General features: G+C 45.1%; 3 protein-coding genes across 3 annotated transcripts; 1 reads left to right on the forward strand and 2 right to left on the reverse strand.

The window, feature by feature from the left end:
* Positions 1-1,787: 1,787 nt before the first annotated feature.
* Positions 1,788-10,205, reverse strand: LOC119349739 (cysteine-rich receptor-like protein kinase 6). The gene is made up of 8 exons (XM_037617826.1): positions 9,896-10,205; positions 4,117-4,674; positions 3,489-3,614; positions 3,243-3,382; positions 2,948-3,158; positions 2,607-2,844; positions 2,354-2,504; positions 1,788-2,147 (listed from the first exon to the last, which is right to left on the reverse strand). The coding sequence occupies exons 1-8, from the start codon at positions 10,203-10,205 to the stop codon at positions 1,893-1,895; spliced, it is 1,989 nt and encodes a 662-aa protein (XP_037473723.1). The 3' UTR covers positions 1,788-1,892.
* LOC119349738 lies at positions 7,616-9,658 on the forward strand. The gene is made up of 5 exons (XM_037617825.1): positions 7,616-7,898; positions 7,984-8,187; positions 8,279-8,472; positions 8,568-9,083; positions 9,339-9,658. The coding sequence occupies exons 1-4, from the start codon at positions 7,664-7,666 to the stop codon at positions 9,081-9,083; spliced, it is 1,149 nt and encodes a 382-aa protein (XP_037473722.1). The 5' UTR covers positions 7,616-7,663; the 3' UTR covers positions 9,339-9,658.
* Positions 10,206-12,545: 2,340 nt separating the features above from the next.
* On the reverse strand, positions 12,546-15,821 carry LOC119349734 (cysteine-rich receptor-like protein kinase 6). Its single transcript, XM_037617822.1, has 6 exons — positions 14,954-15,821; positions 14,090-14,229; positions 13,795-14,005; positions 13,454-13,691; positions 13,201-13,351; positions 12,546-12,994 (listed from the first exon to the last, which is right to left on the reverse strand). The coding sequence occupies exons 1-6, from the start codon at positions 15,819-15,821 to the stop codon at positions 12,686-12,688; spliced, it is 1,917 nt and encodes a 638-aa protein (XP_037473719.1). The 3' UTR covers positions 12,546-12,685.
* Positions 15,822-18,885: the final 3,064 nt, after the last annotated feature.

Here is an 18,885-nt window from a genome sequence, read left to right on the forward strand (position 1 = left end):
TCCACCAGGACCGGTTAGGGACACAGGCATGGGCGTTTCCTACTATGGAGGTGCCGACCCAAACCCGGTGGCTGATGGCATGCTGGGAGTGAAAGGTGGCCCCTTTCACTCTTACTACTGTGGTTGGGTGGTCGAGACGTGGATGATCGGCGGTTCCCAGTGGCATGGATGCCGGGATGGCGGTCCCGGACGGTGGGCTCCACGGTTGGCTTTCCGACATGCTTCGTGGTAACAGTGGTGGCTTCATCTCTCGGTCGTGTGGGCGACCAGGGAGGTAGCGGCGGGAGGTTCATACTTGCCCTGGCAGTGCCCTGATCTGGGATGGACAAGCTGACCCTCGTTGAGGTCATGGTCGAGACTCCTCTTGGTGGTGCAGGCGTGTGTCCAAGTGAAAGCTCCGTGCTTTTGGCGCTGGCGTGGGCGACGCCCGTGGGTACAGCTTGCTTCTTGAAGACGGCATCGTGGATCTCGTCTCTGTGCCAGGGCTCACGGTGAAAACCTTTGTCTGTTCTCAGACACGGCAGCGGTGACGCTTCGCGCCTTCACCCTCTTGGGGGAGTTTTCATTGAGCTCAGGGGTCTGTGTTCGGGCCTCGGCGAGGTGTTAGCATGTTCTAGGCTCATGTTGTATCTTTTTTATCTGCTTCGTAAGGGGACCTCCCCATCATATTGTATCGTTCGGCCGTATATTTTGGTTCGTTGCTTTATATATAAAGCGGGGTGAAAGCCTATTTCAAGAGACTTGTTGGTTGTGTCCATCAAACTATCAGAGGCTATACATTCTTTCAAGTTTCAATACAGTTGTATCACCTCAATATATCAATTCAATGAAATGTCCTTCAAAAAAATTGACGCTCTTCTGGGTGAAAAGCAGACTTTATGAAGGCCACTCGCCCCAACCTCCAAATATGAAGGTCAGCATGCTCGATTTATTTTGCAGTTCATGGGAGGTACGGCGACTTTACTATAACGTTTTCTTTTTGACTGCGATCATCATACGGATGATTATTAGACAATCAGCCCAATATGATAACGCGTTGATTTTAGGTGATGGATGTCTGTCCACGGCCATAGACCCGACGTGCTGCTAGTGGCTATCTAGCCATACCACTGAGCTTGGACTTTGGAGTCCACCTAGTCTGCCGGACGAGCCGGGGCGCGAGGAAACCATGGAATTCCCAAGTGGCATTCGGTGTCATCGTACGTGTAGACGCAGAGCGGAGACGCATGCGGTCAAAGTCCTCAAGGCAGGCGGCTACGAAATCATCCGTCAACCAAATCTTTTCACAAGTGTTTAGAAATCATCTTTGTCTGGAGCTCACCGGCGACGACCCATACGACACCGCGACGCAAGTTGCTGCGTTCCGTTTTGGCCGTCTATGCAGAAACGGCCGAATCATTGTTAAAACAAGTCACATCCTACGTCGTCCACTAGACCACGGGCACGGCTGCGCATCTTGCCGAACAATGGATTACTAATTCTTTAGCCGGTACCTGGTCTTCACATAATAAGATGCTTAACTTTGACACGGACGGCTTTGCCACTTGCGCGGGCGGCTCATCAACTTTGACTCGCTCGTCGTTTGATTTCCACTCGATGACCCACTCGTGGAAAACTGGCGCGTCGAGGATTGTGGTGGAGCCAATGGACTGGTTTGTCTCGCCGGGTAGGCTGAGCATGGTTGTGGGGGAGCAATTTTAACATGGCCCCTCTAACCTCTTCTTTTCACATCGGAAGTAAGAAAGTAAAAGTTATTCAGAATCAATATTTAATAAAATCAATAGCTCAGGTCTGTTATACACTTTAGTAAAAGAGAAGGTAAGAGGGCCTGTGTTAAAACTGCTCAGAGAGTCGACCTCTTTAATTTTCAACTCAAGAACATGTTAATTGTGCTAAGTTGACGCGATGCCCAAGTTGTCGCTAGCCTCCTTGGTGTAGAACGCCGGCTTAGATGGGGCAGAGAGAGGCACGGTATCGCTTCCGAGCATCATGACCACAGACGACATAAGTGGTCGATCAGCCGGGTTTTCTTGAACACACAGAAGCCCTATATGGATGCATCTTAGCACGCAGCTCTCTGAGAAGCTGGTGTTCATGCACGGATCCATCATGTCCAACACTGTTGTGGCCATCCAACGGTCCCACATCTGCACCATTTTTGGAAGCCATGAGCTTAAAAGTCGAAGTGCATGTTTTCACCAGTTTTTCCTCTAATTAATCGGAAAGCTCTCTTCTTAATTAATGAAATGGATAAATTTTTGCCTCGTTAGAAAAAAACTATGGTCAACTAAGTGGTTAACACGTTGTTCTCTAGTAATAATGGTGATTAGATATTCGAACAACAAGCACATACCACATTCAGAAGATCTTGAGATTTCTCAGAATTATTGTAGTCATTGTTCTTCCTTCCCGTCACAATCTCAAGAACCATGACGCGGAAGCTGAATGAATCAGATTTCACAGAGTAGTTCCCACACATCACGTACTCCGGTGCCATATATCCGCTGTAAGAACATGGTGGAGTACACTATATTTAGCCACTTACCACTAGATTATTAAGCAACATACCACTTGGATTAGCCAGATATAAGTGTTATAGTACTTACTATGTGCCGACGACATGTTTCGTTATTCCATGGGTCTGGTCTTGCCCAAATAGTCTCGCAATTCCAAAATCTGATATCTTCGGATTCATATCTTTGTCAAGCAATATGTTGCTAGTTTTGAGATCACGGTGGACCACTCTGAGCTGGGAGTCTTCATGGAGGTATTGCAATCCTCGAGCAATTCCATTAATCATCTTGTACCTCTTTTCCCAATCCAGTTCTACATGTTTCTCAGCATCTGCTTATTATTATTAAATTAAATGGACATAGAATATATTAATGTTGAATATGTAGCGAGAAGGAGGCCATAATTGACTTGAGCATGCTTCAGTTGTAAGTACCGAAAAGGAAGAGGTCGAGGCTTCGGTTAGGAACGAACTCGTAGACAAGCAGCCTCTCTTGTTGCTCCAAGCAGACGCCAAGAAGTGTGACAAGGTTCTTGTGCCTAAGCTTTGCAACCAAAGAGAGTTCATTTTTGAGCTCCTCTACTCCTTGTGTTGAGCTCTTTGATAGTCTCTTCACTGCTATTTCGTCACCGTCTGGAAGAATACCCTAAAAGATTGAACCAAAGTTAAGCTCAATTAACAAAATCTCAATATGGTTGGCAATTTTAGTAGAAATATGTCTATTTAGCACCTTGTACACGGCACCAAATCCGCCATCACCAAGCTTGTTGCTATCTGCAAAATTCCCGGTTGCAACTCGCAAGGTTGAAATGTCAATCAACATCGAGTCTACACTTTCATTGTCCTCCTCGTCGGCGAAATAACTGGGATCTGTTTAATGGTGGATAACAATGTCACAACGATCGAGTACATGGTCTAGGTCGTTTTCGGTCCTTTGAAATATTTCCCGTTGTAAATTGGTGAATTTTGCACATACCTGACTGTTTTGTTTTTGCTAGTGGCCGCTTCCTTCTCCAGAAAAAGAAGCAAGCCACAAGGTTTATGGCAGCTACAGTAGGCAGCAGAATAATAAGAACAATGCCAGGGACACTGTATTTTCTACCTGTGAATTGAGCAATGTACAATAAAAATGTCAGCTCAAATGGAAAACATGTGTTAGAAAAGGGATTTTTTTTGGGAGTACCTAGAACTCATCTAAATGAGATATAATTTGGTCTCATTCACTTTGGAAACAAGAATAGATACAACCCACGTCAGCATACACGCATCTTATAGCATCACATCCAATGGCTATAAAAGGTGAATGAGACCAAATTATATCTCATCTAGATGAGTTCTAGCAAAACTGTTTTTTTTTTCATATTTCTCTCAAAATTTGGGTTGCTATCTCACTTGGTTTGTAAACTTAAACTTTTTTTCTCTAGGCCCTCTAACTCGACAGTATTTTCCACATGGCTCCTTTTTGTTAGAAGGTAGGTACAGAAAAGTTATTAGCGTGCTTCAAAATTTGGCAAAGTTTGACACTGAATGGTTTGTTGTCAATCACTGTGCTAAATCGTTGGCAAGGCAAATGCAAGCATGGTAGGGTGAAAATTAAAGCTCACCTTTTGTGGATGCCGTCGCCGGCTTCGGCGTCAAACCCGTGGGTACCGCAACAGGCGCAGGAGCAGGCGCGGGTGCTTGGGTGCTCGATGATGGTGCTGGCAGCCGCACCATGACAGGGCCATCAAAGAAGGAATAGGTCTGGTACCGGAAGCTGCACCTGACCTGCAGAGCTCTGGCTCCTGTGCTGTCCACGAAATACTCCGGCAGCAGCACCGTGTTCTTGGCGAGGCACTGTCGGCACTGCGGCCCGGTGAGGTCGGGCGTGCACTGCCCCCAGCTGTAGATCTTGGGAAACTCCCGGTCGAAGTCGGCCTCCCCGGAGGCGTACCGGCGTGTGGAGTTGTACGCGGCGTAGTCCGCGGTGGCGTTCACGAGCCTGGCCACGAGGCTGTTGAACTGGGCCTGCTCGGACGTGACATTTGTGCTCTCCCAGTACCTATACGTCCGCGCCGCCACCGGCGCCGGGTCCCGGGAGGCGTTGGAGTAGTGGAGCGTGCACGAGTCGTAGTACATGGTGGCCACCTTGATGTAGTCGCACACGTTGGGCAGGTCCCGGACAGGGTTTTGGATTTCGGACCGAAAAACCGAAAAGTGGCCGAAATCCGCCCATTTCGGTTGGGCCCGGTAAATGTTCAATCCGGTCAAAAAAATTCGGCCTCGTTTGAATTTCCAGCCCGGCCCATGGTCCAGTACAGCCCATAGATAGAACCTTGTGCTATAAAAGCTCAAACCAAACCCTACCGTAGCCCTAATTTCATTTTCTCCACTCTCCACTCCTCTGTGCGGCGGCTGCAGACAACGAAGCCGAGTGAGGCGGGGGCGCGGCGCCGTCTCTGCCCATCTCCCTCCTCCCCGTCGCCTCGAGAGATCACCACTCCCTGTCCCTCCCCATAGTCCGTTCTCCCCTTCTTCCATCCGCGACCATGGATGAGGAAGGCTTTCTCGACAGCAGCCGTCCGGCCGGCGACCCAGTTGGCGGTGGCAGCCATAGAAGATCGAGGTCAGGGGGCGACTGGGTCGACAATGAGGGAGCCATGGGGCGTGGCCACGTCCGGCCGAATATGGGGCTGGACTTGGGCAGCGGCTTTGGAGCTGCCGATGCACAAGCTGGGCAAGGTGAGCCTTTCAGCCTTACTGTGCGTGCATGTTTATTTAGCATTTGCGTTAGCATATAGTTTGTAGATAGATTACATAATACATGTGGTTGCTAGCTTTTGTAGCAGTTTTACTTTCCGGCCGGCCGTCCTAATTTGAATCAGTAGATCTTCTTGCGTAGTTTATGCTAGCTTATGCTACGTAGATGTTTAATTCTAGCTTATGTAAGCTATAGCTTGTAAAAGTTCTTCTTGATGAAAACTAACACCGGTATTTTATAGGCTCCTCTCGTAAGAGGGTAGGCATCGATGCTAGAAGGAGTGATACTGTCAACTTAGACGATGAAGATGATGGTCTGATCAGGAATGGTTCAGCAACAAGAGAGGCACCTTTTAAAGGTTGATACCGTGTTACTCTTGCTTTTTGTATTTCTCTTTGTTCCCTATGTTTTACCCCTGTAATTTGTGAAGCACCTAAATGATTTTAATTCTACCTGTTCTGTAATTTCTTACTAGCACTACTTGTACTTATTCTAGTTTTGTTTAGTTTTTTAATGCTGATTTTACCTACGCATATTTTGTGGAAATCTAATTCCATTTGCTTGCTTAGCTCTGTTTTTGCCAATGCATTTTTTACTTGTGCTTAATTCTGTTCTGTCTATTTTTGTTTAGTTGTTTAATTCTGTTTTTGCCTATGCAATGTATGCATTGTTTTTGCCTATTACAAGAGTGGTTTATTCGTTTCATTGTTAACATGGTGCTTGCATTTTGAAATGCAGGACTTAAGACCAACGACATACATCATGTGTGGAACCATGGCCCCAAGCACGGAGGAGGATTTCATTGTCGGTATTGCAACATGAAGAATTCTGGAGGAGGTGCAACCCGCTTCAAAGAGCATCTTGGCAAGATAGTAGGTGAAGTGAAGGAGTGCCCAAATGTTCCAAGAAATGTGCATGATATAATGAGGAAGGCCGTGCTTGAGATGAGGAAAAAGAAGAGGGAGAAGGAAAGTCGTAAGCTTAGATTTGAACGTGAGTTGATGGATGAGATGTACCAGAGAAATGGTGTGATAAATATTGATGATGATAAAGATGAAGAAATTCATATGGCACTACGGGAGTCACTAAGAGACAGGAATGTTCTGTTTTTACTTTATTTTGTCTTATTCTGGTTTTACTTTATATCATGATGCATTTAGAGTTCTTTGTATTATGCCTTACTCTTGCTTTACTTGATATCATCATACATATTGAGTTGAACTTTTTTTACTTATGTTTTACAGGAATGTATCTCGTGCAGTTGAGAGGAGGCGTGGTAGTGGCGGTGGTGTTCACGTTTCCCTTGGGAAACAGAGTATCACAGCCTACTTTGACAAGCAATTGTCGAGCAACAAAGTATCAATGCAACCCAAGATCAGCACTGCTATGGATAGCAGCTCAAGGGATGCTGTTGGCCAAGCTTGGGCGAAGTTTTTTCATGCAAATGACATCGCTGGTCGAAAAGCTGACTGTCCATATTTTCAGGCTGCCATGAAGATCACTCAAAATCTTGGTGCTGCTCCTATTCCAACTGGAAAAGAGATTGATGGGAAGTATTTAGACAAAAATTATGAAGAGTCTCGAGAGTGGCTGAAGCTATTCAAGCAAGATTGGAAGAACTATGGTGTAACTGTTATGTGTGACTCCTGGACTAGGCCTACTGGCATGAGTCTTATCAATTTCATGGTCTATTGCAATACACGGATGTTCTTCCATAAATCCATTGATGCTTCTGGCCAGTCTCAAAATTCAGGTTAGATTTTTTGAGAAAGGGTTATTTCTGGTTAATTATGACTATTGCAATTCTTTCTACTATGATGCTCTATATTTCTGTTCTGTTATTAATTCTAGCATATTTGTTCTGTTTTTATTTGATATCATGATGCATTTCAAGTTGAGGAAGCCAAACGTTTATAATAGAGTACTTTGTCTACGTTGCAGAATTTCTCTATAGAGAGATTAAACAGGTTGTTGTTGAAGAGATAGGCCACGAAAATGTAGTTCAGATTGTTACTGATAATGGCTCAAATTACAAGAAAGCTTGTAAAACTCTTGTTGAACAACCAGAATTCAGTCATATTGTTTGGCAGCCATGTGCAGCCCACACGGTTAATCTAATGCTTAAAGACATAGGTAAGTTTCCTGAGGTTGATGTGATAGTCAAAAGTGCCAAGCAAATCTGTAGGTTTTTTTATAATCACAACAACCTACATGATAGCATGAGGAAGAACGTTGGTGGTGAGCTGATTAAACCGAATGCCACCCGGTTTGGAACTGTGTTTATGTTCCTTGAGAGTTATTTGGAGAAGAAAGATAAATTTAGGAAATGGATGGTGTCCGACGACTGGAAGAACAATATTTGGAAGAATGATGCGGACCATGTGTTTGCTGAAGAGTTGCTATCCAGTAACATGTGGTGGACAGCCTTAGAATGGGTTCTTGATTTGCTTGAGCCACTCTATGTAGCCCTCAGATATGCTGATACACAAAAGAAATGTACTCTATCTGGTTTCAAGAAGACTATGATGACAGCCATACAAAAGATGAGTTCTCATCTTGGTGGTGGGTCACAGATGTTAGATAGAGTCATGAGCAAGGTGTCCCCGAGGATGGAAGATATGCAAAATGAGACACTAATGGTTGCAGGTAGATACTAAGTTAATGAAACTGAAATTTTGTTGCTTTTTTCTTATGGTTATTAACTTCTCTTGATTCTCCTTTTCTTATACAGCTGCTGTCCTTGATCCGTTCACACATTATCGGGTGAATTTGAGCAACCTTCCAGAATATGCTTCTGCACTAACGGATGTCATCGAGAAGATAGCAGACCCTGAGAGCGCTCTTTTGGCTATCAATGAAATCAGCACTTATAGGGAATGTCGTGGGAGGTTTAGGCATAGTTTGGCACGCTCTTCCGCAGAAAGAATGGCACCAAGTAAACCACGATACTTATCTCCATTGATTAGCTCTATTGCCTCATGTTGCAACTTCATTTCAGCATCTCTAACTTTGTTTTAACCATGCAGCTGAGTGGTGGTTCCAGTTTGGAGGGGAAGTTCCTAATTTGCAGAAGTGGGCATTGAGAATTGTTTCACAGTGTGTCTCTTCAAGTGGCTGTGAGAGGAATTGGACTGCTTTTGCCTTGGTCCACACGAAGCAAAGAAATCGCCTTCTATACTGCAAGCTTCACAAAAGTGTTTCTGTACGCTACAACCTGAAGGTATGTTTGCCATGGTCTATGCATAAAGTCTCAACTTAGCTATGCTACAAGTATTTACTTTGCTAAATCTTGGGTTCTGTTTTTATACATTGTAGTTACGTGCTGAAGAAGATGAAGATATTGTGAAGCTGAGTTATAGGGAGAAGGAAATTGATCCATGTGCAGTGATGATGGATACAGTTATGCATGACGAATCAAACCCAATGATGGAGTGGCTGAACGAGGATGAAGAGCATATAGTCCTTGATGGATCTGATGCTGCTACTGCTGTGTTGGAGGAAATACGTCGCCTTAACTCAAGGAGGAAAGCCTCTCATCTTGGAAGGAAGGAAATTAGCAGGAAAGGAAAGAGGGTACGTGAAGATGAGGAGGATGAGTTCATTAGCAGTGAGGATGATGATGAAGCGAATGGATCCATGGACATTGATGATGGTGATGATGGCCAAGAAGAGGATTATGAATCTGATGGAGAAGGTTTGCCAAGACAAGCTGAAAAAGATGCACGAAGCCAAGTGAATGATATTGAGGTAACAAGGGATGAAAATATGGTGAATCGTAGATCTGGACGGCAAGCCAAGAAGGTCAAGGACGTCAACTCCCTTTACTATTAGGTAACAAGTTACTTTTTCTTATATGAGCTAGCTTCTGGTTGTATATTTTTCTTCATACTGCACTCATGTTTTTGCGTTAGTAATAAATAACATGGTAGAAGCTTACTGCCTGGACATACTTTGCAATGCTAGCATCCATGCCGTTTATATAATTTGTAATGCTAGACATTTTTGTTTCATGTACACATAACTGATGTTTTGTATTGCAATTTTTATGAAGCCTCTGACCATATTTGCATTTTTGTTTCATGCAAGACTGAAGACTGGAAGAAAATTGAAGTCTACCTGATGTGTTTTGGAGGCGCTGGTTTGAACTTCGATTACTTCTGCTCTATGACTTGTGGATTGTGAATCTGGACTATTGTGTGTGTATTTTGGACTCGTAGTAGGGATTGGTGTGTGGGTATTTTGGACTGTAATTTGAAGTTCTAATATGCACTGTTATGTGTGTACCTTGGGCTAATATGGACTGTTAACTAGCCTATTGAGTAGATCTGGACTACTGGATGTTATATCATGCTCTGAACCGATGTTTACCATTGAGATGGAGTTCTAATCTGGTATAACATGTAAATTGCTGCTTTGTGATTCTATATTTTGCTTGTACATGTCTTCTTGTGGCTATTTCAAATTTCTGGGCAAATTTCGGTCAATTTCGTTCAAATTTCGGTCATTTTTCGTCCCAAAATTCAAATTTTGGTTTGTGCTTTTCGTCCAAAGTTTCCCGAAATTTTTCTGAAAACCCGATTTTCGGCCATTTCGCCCTGGGGCGAAAAATTCTGCAAACCGAAATCCAAAACCCTGGTCCCGGAAGGCCTGGGCGAGGCAGCTGAGGCAGGACGTGGCGTTAGCGTCGCCGCGGCAGAGCGCGAGGGCCCAGACCTTGTCCGGGGCGGCGCCGGCCTCGGCGGTGGCGAAGAGGTCCGGGGACACCGCGGCGTTCTTGGGGAGCGAGGCCGCGAGGAGGTTGATGTTGGCTAGGTACTTGCTGCCGGCCGCGAATTGGCCGTCGCCGCAGTCCTTCCACGGGTATCCCGTGGCGCCGGGCACAAGCAGGGCCGCGACGATGGCCACGGACAGGACGAGCCGGTGAGACATCATCCTCGGCCTTGTGGTGCGCATGGTTGTTGGAACGTACTACTATGTTTTGCAGACGGGGGGATTAAACTTGCTGGTGCCTGCCTAGTGAACGTCCTTGTCGACGACCATGGCAACTGGCAAAGCAAGTCCTTGTCTGTTTTTTGCAACTAGCTTGTTGGTAATTAGTCGCGGGGAGGTGCGAGTTCCTGCACCTGCTCGCGTGTCCGCATGTCGGAGAAGTTATTCTGCGATCGTGGTCGCCCGAGGCGCCACGCCGTCGCGTCATACGTGCGGGCGGCCTGGTGGACGGTCTCTAATGTTCCGAGCCCGAGGCGTGTATCGCCGGAGCGGATCTTCGCGTAATACACGCCAGAGGGGCGGAGTCGGGCATCGCGGAAGCCCGAGCTGCTCCAGGGGCGTGGCGGCATGGCGGGCGCTGGAAGAGGCGGGACGGGAGAAGGCGCGGCGGCGGTGGGGCGAGGGAGAAGGCGCGGTGGCAGCAGGGTGCTGGAAGAGGCGAGGAAGAAGTCGCGGCGGGAGGGAAATCGTGGCGGTTGGGGGCGCCGGTGCGCGGCTTTTAACCAGCTCGCTGGGCGTCGCGTGCCAAAACTACTGCACGCGCTGCCGCATTTTCCCGTGCGCGGGCCAATTTTTTTCGCACGCCTAACTTTCGTGCGTCTGCTGGAGTGCGCCGCGCGGCCTCTCACGCACCAAACTGGCGGTTTATCCAGCGCGCCTGATATTTTGCACGCCAGTTGAATATACTCTTATGATAGTGGAGAATCTCTTAGGTCTGCAGAGGTGGATAGTGACGAGTATTTTAGCATGTCCAAAGTGGACTCGTTTTTCAGTAATGTCCAAAGTGGACTCATGTTGTCTTCCCATCGCATGTTCAGCGCAGACATATATTTTTTCTTTTTGGAAAGGAGGTTCAATTCCAGCTTTTGCATCGAGTGGTGCACACAACAAATTTATGATGCAAAGTTTCTGATTGCAGTACAAAAGCGTAAAGCAAAGTCTACAACCTCAAACAATGGTTTTACATAATTTTCAGGAGATTTTAAAGATACCATCATTGTCTAAGAATCATTAGAATAATTAAGAAAACACTAACAATACAGAGTAATTTTTTTCTAAAAAAATGTTGGCCCGAAATACCCATGGAAGCACACAAGACTTTTAGCCTAGGAGCACAAAATCCTCGAAAAGGATAATTCGCGTAAGCCGACAAAACTAGGCCTCAGCCCACAACCAAAAATGGCCCATTGGTCACCCGAAGTCTCACTAAAATTTCTCGTTGTGAGTTAGGCGTCAACACACAACTATCTGGTTGCAATTTCTCAAAAAAAAAAAAACTATCTGCTTGCATAATTTGAATCTATGTACATAACTTCAGCTTGTGCAAAATAGTTAACCAATAATTTAAGGTTTTTGCACAACAAGTTTACAAAACTACACACATCTATCATCATAGCTGCTTGAAAAATAGTTTATTTGTACAATTTAGACAACCGAGACAAAAACAAGCGCAGAATAATTACATGAAATACAAATATAACTTTGAGAGCTTCTCAATAGCTTGCAGTCACCTCACCAACCCCCAGAACCTTCTTCCAGAACCAGTGCTTCCCCCACACCTTGCCAATTTGCTCAATCGGCAGCCCCTTGGTCTCGGGCAAGAAGAAGTAGACAAAAGCCGTCATCACCATGATCCATCCGGCAAAGAAAAAGAACAAGTATGCCTTCATCTGGCATAGCATGGCCAGGAAGAACTGTGAAATGCATATGGTGAACGCAAAGCACGAGGCCACAGTGATGCTTTGCCCGGCTGACCTGATCTCCAATGGGAAAATCTCGCTGGGCACTAGCCAGCCCAGCGGGCCCCATGACAATCCGAAGCCCACTACATAGACACCCATGAGAAAAATGAGGATGATAGCATACGTCTTGCTGATCCCACCCTCATCGCCAAGCTTTGCAACCATGATAGCACCGATAAGGACTTCACAGATGATCATCTGGATGCCACCGATGAGAAGGAGGGTCCGCCTACCAAAGCGATCGACGGTGAACATGGATACTAGTGTTGACACCGAGGAGACAAAAACGAGGATGATGGTTGACATCAGGGATGCACTCTCACCCACGCCGATACTGCATAGCAGCACCGGCGCGTAGAACCCAATGGCACTGATTCCGGTAAGCTGTCGCACAGAAGAAGAAGAAGAAGAAAAATGATAAGAATAACAATGAATGCTCTCCGAAGTGCATGGTACTAACTTGCCATATTTTTAAATGCTAGTATATCCCATTTCATCTGTAGCCTCACCTGTGAGAAGGATGGTATCAGGATGGCCATGGCAAGCTGTGGGCGGTACCGCCGCTGTGACAAGATCATGTGCATGCCGTTGTCGCCGGGCTTTGTAGCTAGGATGTTAGCAGCGATGATATCATCTAGCTCTTGGTCGACGGCTTCAAAGCCTCTCATCTTGTGCAGTAATGCCTTGACCACTAAATGGTCTTTACCTTGTCGGACGAGGCCGTTGGGTGTCTCCGGCAGGAAGATGGAGCCGACGGTGATGTGACTCGATGCCCAAGTTGTCGCTAGCCTCCTTGGTGTAGAACGCCGGCTTAGATGGGGCAGAGAGAGGCACGGTATCGCTTCCGAGCATCATGACCACAGACGACATAAGTGGTCGATCAGCCGGGTTTTCTTGAACACACAGAAGCCCTATATGGATGCATCTTAGCACGCAGCTCTCTGAGAAGCTGGTGTTCATGCACGGATCCATCATGTCCAACACTGTTGTGGCCATCCAACGGTCCCACATCTGCACCATTTTTGGAAGCCATGAGCTTAAAAGTCGAAGTGCATGTTTTCACCAGTTTTTCCTCTAATTAATCGGAAAGCTCTCTTCTTAATTAATGAAATGGATAAATTTTTGCCTCGTTAGAAAAAAACTATGGTCAACTAAGTGGTTAACACGTTGTTCTCTAGTAATAATGGTGATTAGATATTCGAACAACAAGCACATACCACATTCAGAAGATCTTGAGATTTCTCAGAATTATTGTAGTCATTGTTCTTCCTTCCCGTCACAATCTCAAGAACCATGACGCGGAAGCTGAATGAATCAGATTTCACAGAGTAGTTCCCACACATCACGTACTCCGGTGCCATATATCCGCTGTAAGAACATGGTGGGGTACACTATATTTAGCCACTTACCACTAGATTATTAAGCAACATACCACTTGGATTAGCAAGATATAAGTGTTATAGTACTTACTATGTGCCGACGACATGTTTCGTTATTCCATGGGTCTGGTCTTGCCCAAATAGTCTCGCAATTCCAAAATCTGATATCTTCGGATTCATATCTTTGTCAAGCAATATGTTGCTAGTTTTGAGATCACGGTGGACCACTCTGAGCTGGGAGTCTTCATGGAGGTATTGCAATCCTCGAGCAATTCCATTAATGATCTTGTACCTCTTTTCCCAATCCAGTTCTACATGTTTCTCAGCATCTGCTTATTATTATTAAATTAAATGGACATAGAATATATTAATGTTGAATATGTAGCGAGAAGGAGGCCATAATTGACTTGAGCATGCTTCAGTTGTAAGTACCGAAAAGGAAGAGGTCGAGGCTTCGGTTAGGAACGAACTCGTAGACAAGCAGCCTCTCTTGTTGCTCCAAGCAGACGCCAAGAAGTGTGACAAGGTTCTTGTGCCTAAGCTTTGCAACCAAAGAGAGTTCATTTTTGAGCTCCTCTACTCCTTGTGTTGAGCTCTTTGATAGTCTCTTCACTGCTATTTCGTCACCGTCTGGAAGAATACCCTAAAAGATTGAACCAAAGTTAAGCTCAATTAACAAAATCTCAATATGGTTGGCAATTTTAGTAGAAATATGTCTATTTAGCACCTTGTACACGGCACCAAATCCGCCATCACCAAGCTTGTTGCTATCTGCAAAATTCCCGGTTGCAACTCGCAAGGTTGAAATGTCAATCAACATCGAGTCTACACTTTCATTGTCCTCCTCGTCGGCGAAATAACTGGGATCTGTTTAATGGTGGATAACAATGTCACAACGATCGAGTACAGGGTCTAGGTCGTTTTCGGTCCTTTGAAATATTTCCCGTTGTAAATTGGTGAATTTTGCTGTTTTGTTTTTGCTAGTGGCCGCTTCCTTCTCCAGAAAAAGAAGCAAGCCACAAGGTTTATGGCAGCTACAGTAGGCAGCAGAATAATAAGAACAATGCCAGGGACACTGTATTTTCTACCTGTGAATTGAGCAATGTACAATAAAAATGTCAGCTCAAATGGAAAACATGTGTTAGAAAAGGGATTTTTTTTGGGAGTACCTAGAACTCATCTACATGAGATATAATTTGGTCTCATTCACTTTGGAAACAAGAATAGATACAACCCACGTCAGCATACACGCATCTTATAGCATCACATCCAATGGCTATAAAAGGTGAATGGGACCAAATTATATCTCATCTAGATGAGTTCTAGCAAAACTGTTTTTTTTTTTCATATTTCTCTCAAAATTTGGGTTGCTATCTCACTTGGTTTGTAAACTTAAACTTTTTTTCTCTAGGCCCTCTAACTCGACAGTATTTTCCACATGGCTCCTTTTTGTTAGAAGGTAGGTACAGAAAAGTTATTAGCGTGCTTCAAAATTTGGCAAAGTTTGACACTGAATGGTTTGTTGTCAATCACTGTGCTAAATCGTTGGCAAGGCAAATGCAAGCATGGTAGGGTGAAAATTAAAGCTCACCTTCTGTGGATGCCGTCGCCGGCTTCGGCGTCAAACCCGTGGGTACCGCAACAGGCGCAGGAGCAGGCGCGGGTGCTTGGGTGCTCGATGATGGTGCTGGCAGCCGCACCATGACAGGGCCATCAAAGAAGGAATAGGTCTGGTACCGGAAGCTGCACCTGACCTGCAGAGCTCTGGCTCCTGTGCTATCCACGAAATACTCCGGCAGCAGCACCGTGTTCTTGGCGAGGCACTGTCGGCACTGCGGCCCGGTGAGGTCGGGCGTGCACTGCGCCCAGCTGTAGATCTTGGGAAACTCCCGGTCGAAGTCGGCCTCCCCGGAGGCGTACCGGCGCGTGGAGTTGTACGCGGCGTAGTCCGCGGTGGCGTTCACGAGCCTGGCCACGAGGCTGTTGAACTGGGCCTGCTCGGACGTGACATTTGTGCTCTCCCAGTACCTATACGTCCGCGCCGCCACCGGCGCCGGGTCCCGGGAGGCGTTGGAGTAGTGGAGCGTGCACGAGTCGTAGTACATGGTGGCCACCTTGCTGTAGTCGCACACGTTGGGCAGGTCCCGGAAGGCCTGGGCGAGGCAGCTGAGGCAGGACGTGGCGTTAGCGTCGCCGCGGCAGAGCGCGAGGGCCCAGACCTTGTCCGGGGCGGCGCCGGCCTCGGCGGTGGCGAAGAGGTCCGGGGACACCGCGGCGTTCTTGGGGAGCGAGGCCGCGAGGAGGTTGATGTTGGCCAGGTACTTGCTGCCGGCCGCGAATTGGCCGTCGCCGCAGTCCTTCCACGGGTATCCCGTGGCTCCGGGCACAAGCAGGGCCGCGACGATGGCCACGGACAGGACGAGCCGGTGAGACATCATCCTCGGCCTTGTGGTGCGCATGGTTGTTGGAACGTACTACTATGTTTTGCAGACGGGGGGATTAAACTTGCTGGTGCCTGCCTAGTGAACGTCCTTGTCGACGACCATGGCAATTGGCAAAGCAAGTCCTTGTCCGTTTTTTGCAACTAGCATTCACATCCCCGTCGCCCGTGACTAAGAAGTACTTAGGTCAAAAACGCTCTTATATTATGAGATGAAGGGAGTAGCAATCTTCTGCCAATGAAAAGAGATAACTGGGCGGGTGAACTTTCTCCGTTCCATTGAATGTAGTCGCAAAAGGTGCCTTGGAGTTCAGTTGAATTGAAGCGATTTTACCAGTTTGGATGCGCATGACTCATCATTCCGCAAAGCCACGGAATGGAATGCTTCAAGTGCGTCAAAGTCCAATATGTATGTGTCGAGTCAAAGTTTATACTATACTATGCTATCTATCTATTTGCTGTTGCTGCTGCTGCTACAACGTACTACTATTATTATTAAATTATCTCAGTCGTTAGTTTTAAATATTGACGGCTGAGATTTAAAATATGTAGCGTTACATACAAATATCAAATATCATGATACACAAACAGTTTGACATGTCTCCTCCAAAAAACAAAAGTTTGACACGACTCATATGCCTTCCCTTTAGAAAAAGGAAGGTGTACGAGACAATCATCCATAAGCATAAGTTTGGTATTGCAAAATACAGCAGGCAACTACTCGCATGTGATCCCAACACCCAACCAAAAGAGTCCGAGAACAAAAAGAAAGTCCAAGCACAATACGCATCCTCATCTAGACTCCCCTTTTTTTGTGTTAAAAAAAACACGGATTCTTTCTTTAGTTAGTGATTCACGTTGGGATAAAATATTTTCTATCAGATTAAAACAGAAAAATAAATGTGTATGTACACAGCAAAAACTGGGGGGCCATTTTTTTGGCAAAATACTTTCGTTTAAAAATAATAAAGATGTTACCGGTAATAAATCATGCATGGACAACTCAGACTAGAAATATGTGGGCATCTCTTAGTCCAAATAATTTATTGTTTGTGATGGATCATGTATGTTCGAATTACAATGGTTGAGATTCAATATATCGACGGAAAGAATTAAGGCATGCAAATTCTTCAGTGTAAACTAGCTATTCTTCATGAAAAAAAAATAGCCTTGAGAAGGACACGGGAAAGCATATACATTGTACATACATATGATAAATACCCCGTACTGCTGCAAATATGAGGCGCATAAGTAAACATATTGTCAATGTCTTAAAACTTTGACCACTATAAGATATGCAGAAGTATACTAATTGGACATGTAAAATCAACTTTCATTTTAAATGTTTGTACCATACACCATTTTACTAAAAAAAATTGATGGTATCATAAATAAATATGGCGGCTAAAATTGTGAACTGGAAACTGTAAATAATCAACTGTGCCATATGTTTTGGAGCGGATATAACACTATATAACTCTATAATTAAATGGAGCAGATCGACACGTACACCATCATGAAAGAGTCACAAAACTCTAGACAAAACTATGAATATCCCGATCATTTGCCCTCAATGACTTTGGTTTATAGTAGTAATTGAGTTCAAGGAGACTAATGGAGTGATAAGTGAATAACTATTTTTAGACCATGGAACAAAAGCTCGGTAGTTATTTCCTTCAGTCGACCTGCCCAACTATTTGGGCCAAGCTCCGCCACTCCCTCCTAGTCAGAGCTCCATGCAAAGGATCGAGCCAAAAAATGGGTGCAAAAATACAATGACGAGTCTTTCTAACAAAATTATCACTGCACCAGGAACAAGCGCAAGATTTCCACACTTGTCAAGGTCATGCAAGGAGATGAGGGGGGAGTTACTTACAACTCCCTCCGTCCCATAATACAAGAACGTTTTTGACACTAGTGGTGTCAAAAACGTCAAAAACGTTCTTATAAGTGGAGCATGCATGGTGATGACCTCCCATAATATTATGGGACGGAGGGAGTAGATTCAGGGCAACTTCTTTCCGGCATAGAAGTTGATCTTCATGCTTCACCTTGAAGTGGAGCATGGTGATGCCCTCCCATGACAGAGGTACCGATGACTTTAGTTCTGCCGTCAGCCATACCAGGGTCTCCTCGAAGGATGGGTGCCCCTTCGCAAACGATCTCCCTCGCTTCTTAACCATAGTTGCCAGCCTCACCAGATTTGCCCTCTCTTTTAGCTTCGTGATCCACCTCTTTTTGTTTTGCTTGACAAATCTGGTATACCCTCGATGATAACGGGATTTTTTTTAACACAGTACAATGAGCACCTTCAAAAGACCGACCCGGCATATCATCTTGAAATTTACGAATACACCGTAGACACCTCTTTGTCGACGGGAACGTCTCCTCCCACTGAACGCGCATCGCCAAAAATCCTGAAATAAATTCAGGAATAAATGCGAGCACCAGGATTTAAACCCTGGTGGGCTGGGGATACCACAGTCTCTCTAACCATCCAACCACAGGTTGGTTCATAATGATAATGGGATTTGTTACTACCAACTACAATGCATGGATAATTAGATACGTACCGGATATGTGATACGGAGACACGTTTGACACGTCAATTTTCAAAAAAATTAGGATACATGGATACGTTTACAATATAAATGAGACACATATTACCATACAAAAAATATATTAAAAATGCGAAAATAAGGAGTTTTTATGAGAGGTGTATCTTTTTTGTTCAAGTGATGAAGTCTTTCAGCTAATACTCCAAGTTTCATTTTGATCATATGAAATTCTAAATGGAAATATGGCATCAAAACAGAGTAAATTAGTTAGTTGTAAATACAAATAAAATTAAGAAATAGTTAGATACATCATGCTTTTCCTTATCTAAAATGTGTCACAGCAGTATCCCACATGTATCAAATATTAGTTTATTAAAAAATGTAAATCGAAGAATACGTATCGAACTGTATCGAGGTAGTATCAAAGTATCAGGGTAGTATCCGTTATGCATTTTGAACTATCTGCGGAATGTAGCCTGCCAGTCCTCCCACATCTTTTTTTTGTAGAAAGTATGCTTGTATTCA

The sequence above is a fragment of the Triticum dicoccoides genome, chromosome 1B (assembly GCF_002162155.2).
Source record: "Triticum dicoccoides isolate Atlit2015 ecotype Zavitan chromosome 1B, WEW_v2.0, whole genome shotgun sequence".
Taxonomy (NCBI): Eukaryota; Viridiplantae; Streptophyta; class Magnoliopsida; order Poales; family Poaceae; genus Triticum; species Triticum dicoccoides.

Coding starts and splice junctions, on each gene's coding strand:
- LOC119349738 (XM_037617825.1), top strand. CDS start 7,664: ATGTGGTGGACAGCCTTAGAATGGGTTCTTGATTTGCTTGAGCCACTC. Junction 8,188..8,278: donor CGCAGAAAGAATGGCACCAA/GTAAACCACGAT, acceptor TTAACCATGCAG/CTGAGTGGTGGTTCCAGTTT. Junction 8,473..8,567: donor CTGTACGCTACAACCTGAAG/GTATGTTTGCCA, acceptor TATACATTGTAG/TTACGTGCTGAAGAAGATGA.
- LOC119349739 (XM_037617826.1), bottom strand. CDS start 10,205: ATGCGCACCACAAGGCCGAGGATGATGTCTCACCGGCTCGTCCTGTCC. Junction 3,383..3,488: donor AGCAAAAACAAAACAGTCAG/GTATGTGCAAAA, acceptor ACCATTAAACAG/ATCCCAGTTATTTCGCCGAC. Junction 2,845..2,947: donor CCTCGACCTCTTCCTTTTCG/GTACTTACAACT, acceptor AATAATAAGCAG/ATGCTGAGAAACATGTAGAA.
- LOC119349734 (XM_037617822.1), bottom strand. CDS start 15,821: ATGCGCACCACAAGGCCGAGGATGATGTCTCACCGGCTCGTCCTGTCC. Junction 14,230..14,953: donor GGCGACGGCATCCACAGAAG/GTGAGCTTTAAT, acceptor ACCATTAAACAG/ATCCCAGTTATTTCGCCGAC. Junction 13,692..13,794: donor CCTCGACCTCTTCCTTTTCG/GTACTTACAACT, acceptor AATAATAAGCAG/ATGCTGAGAAACATGTAGAA.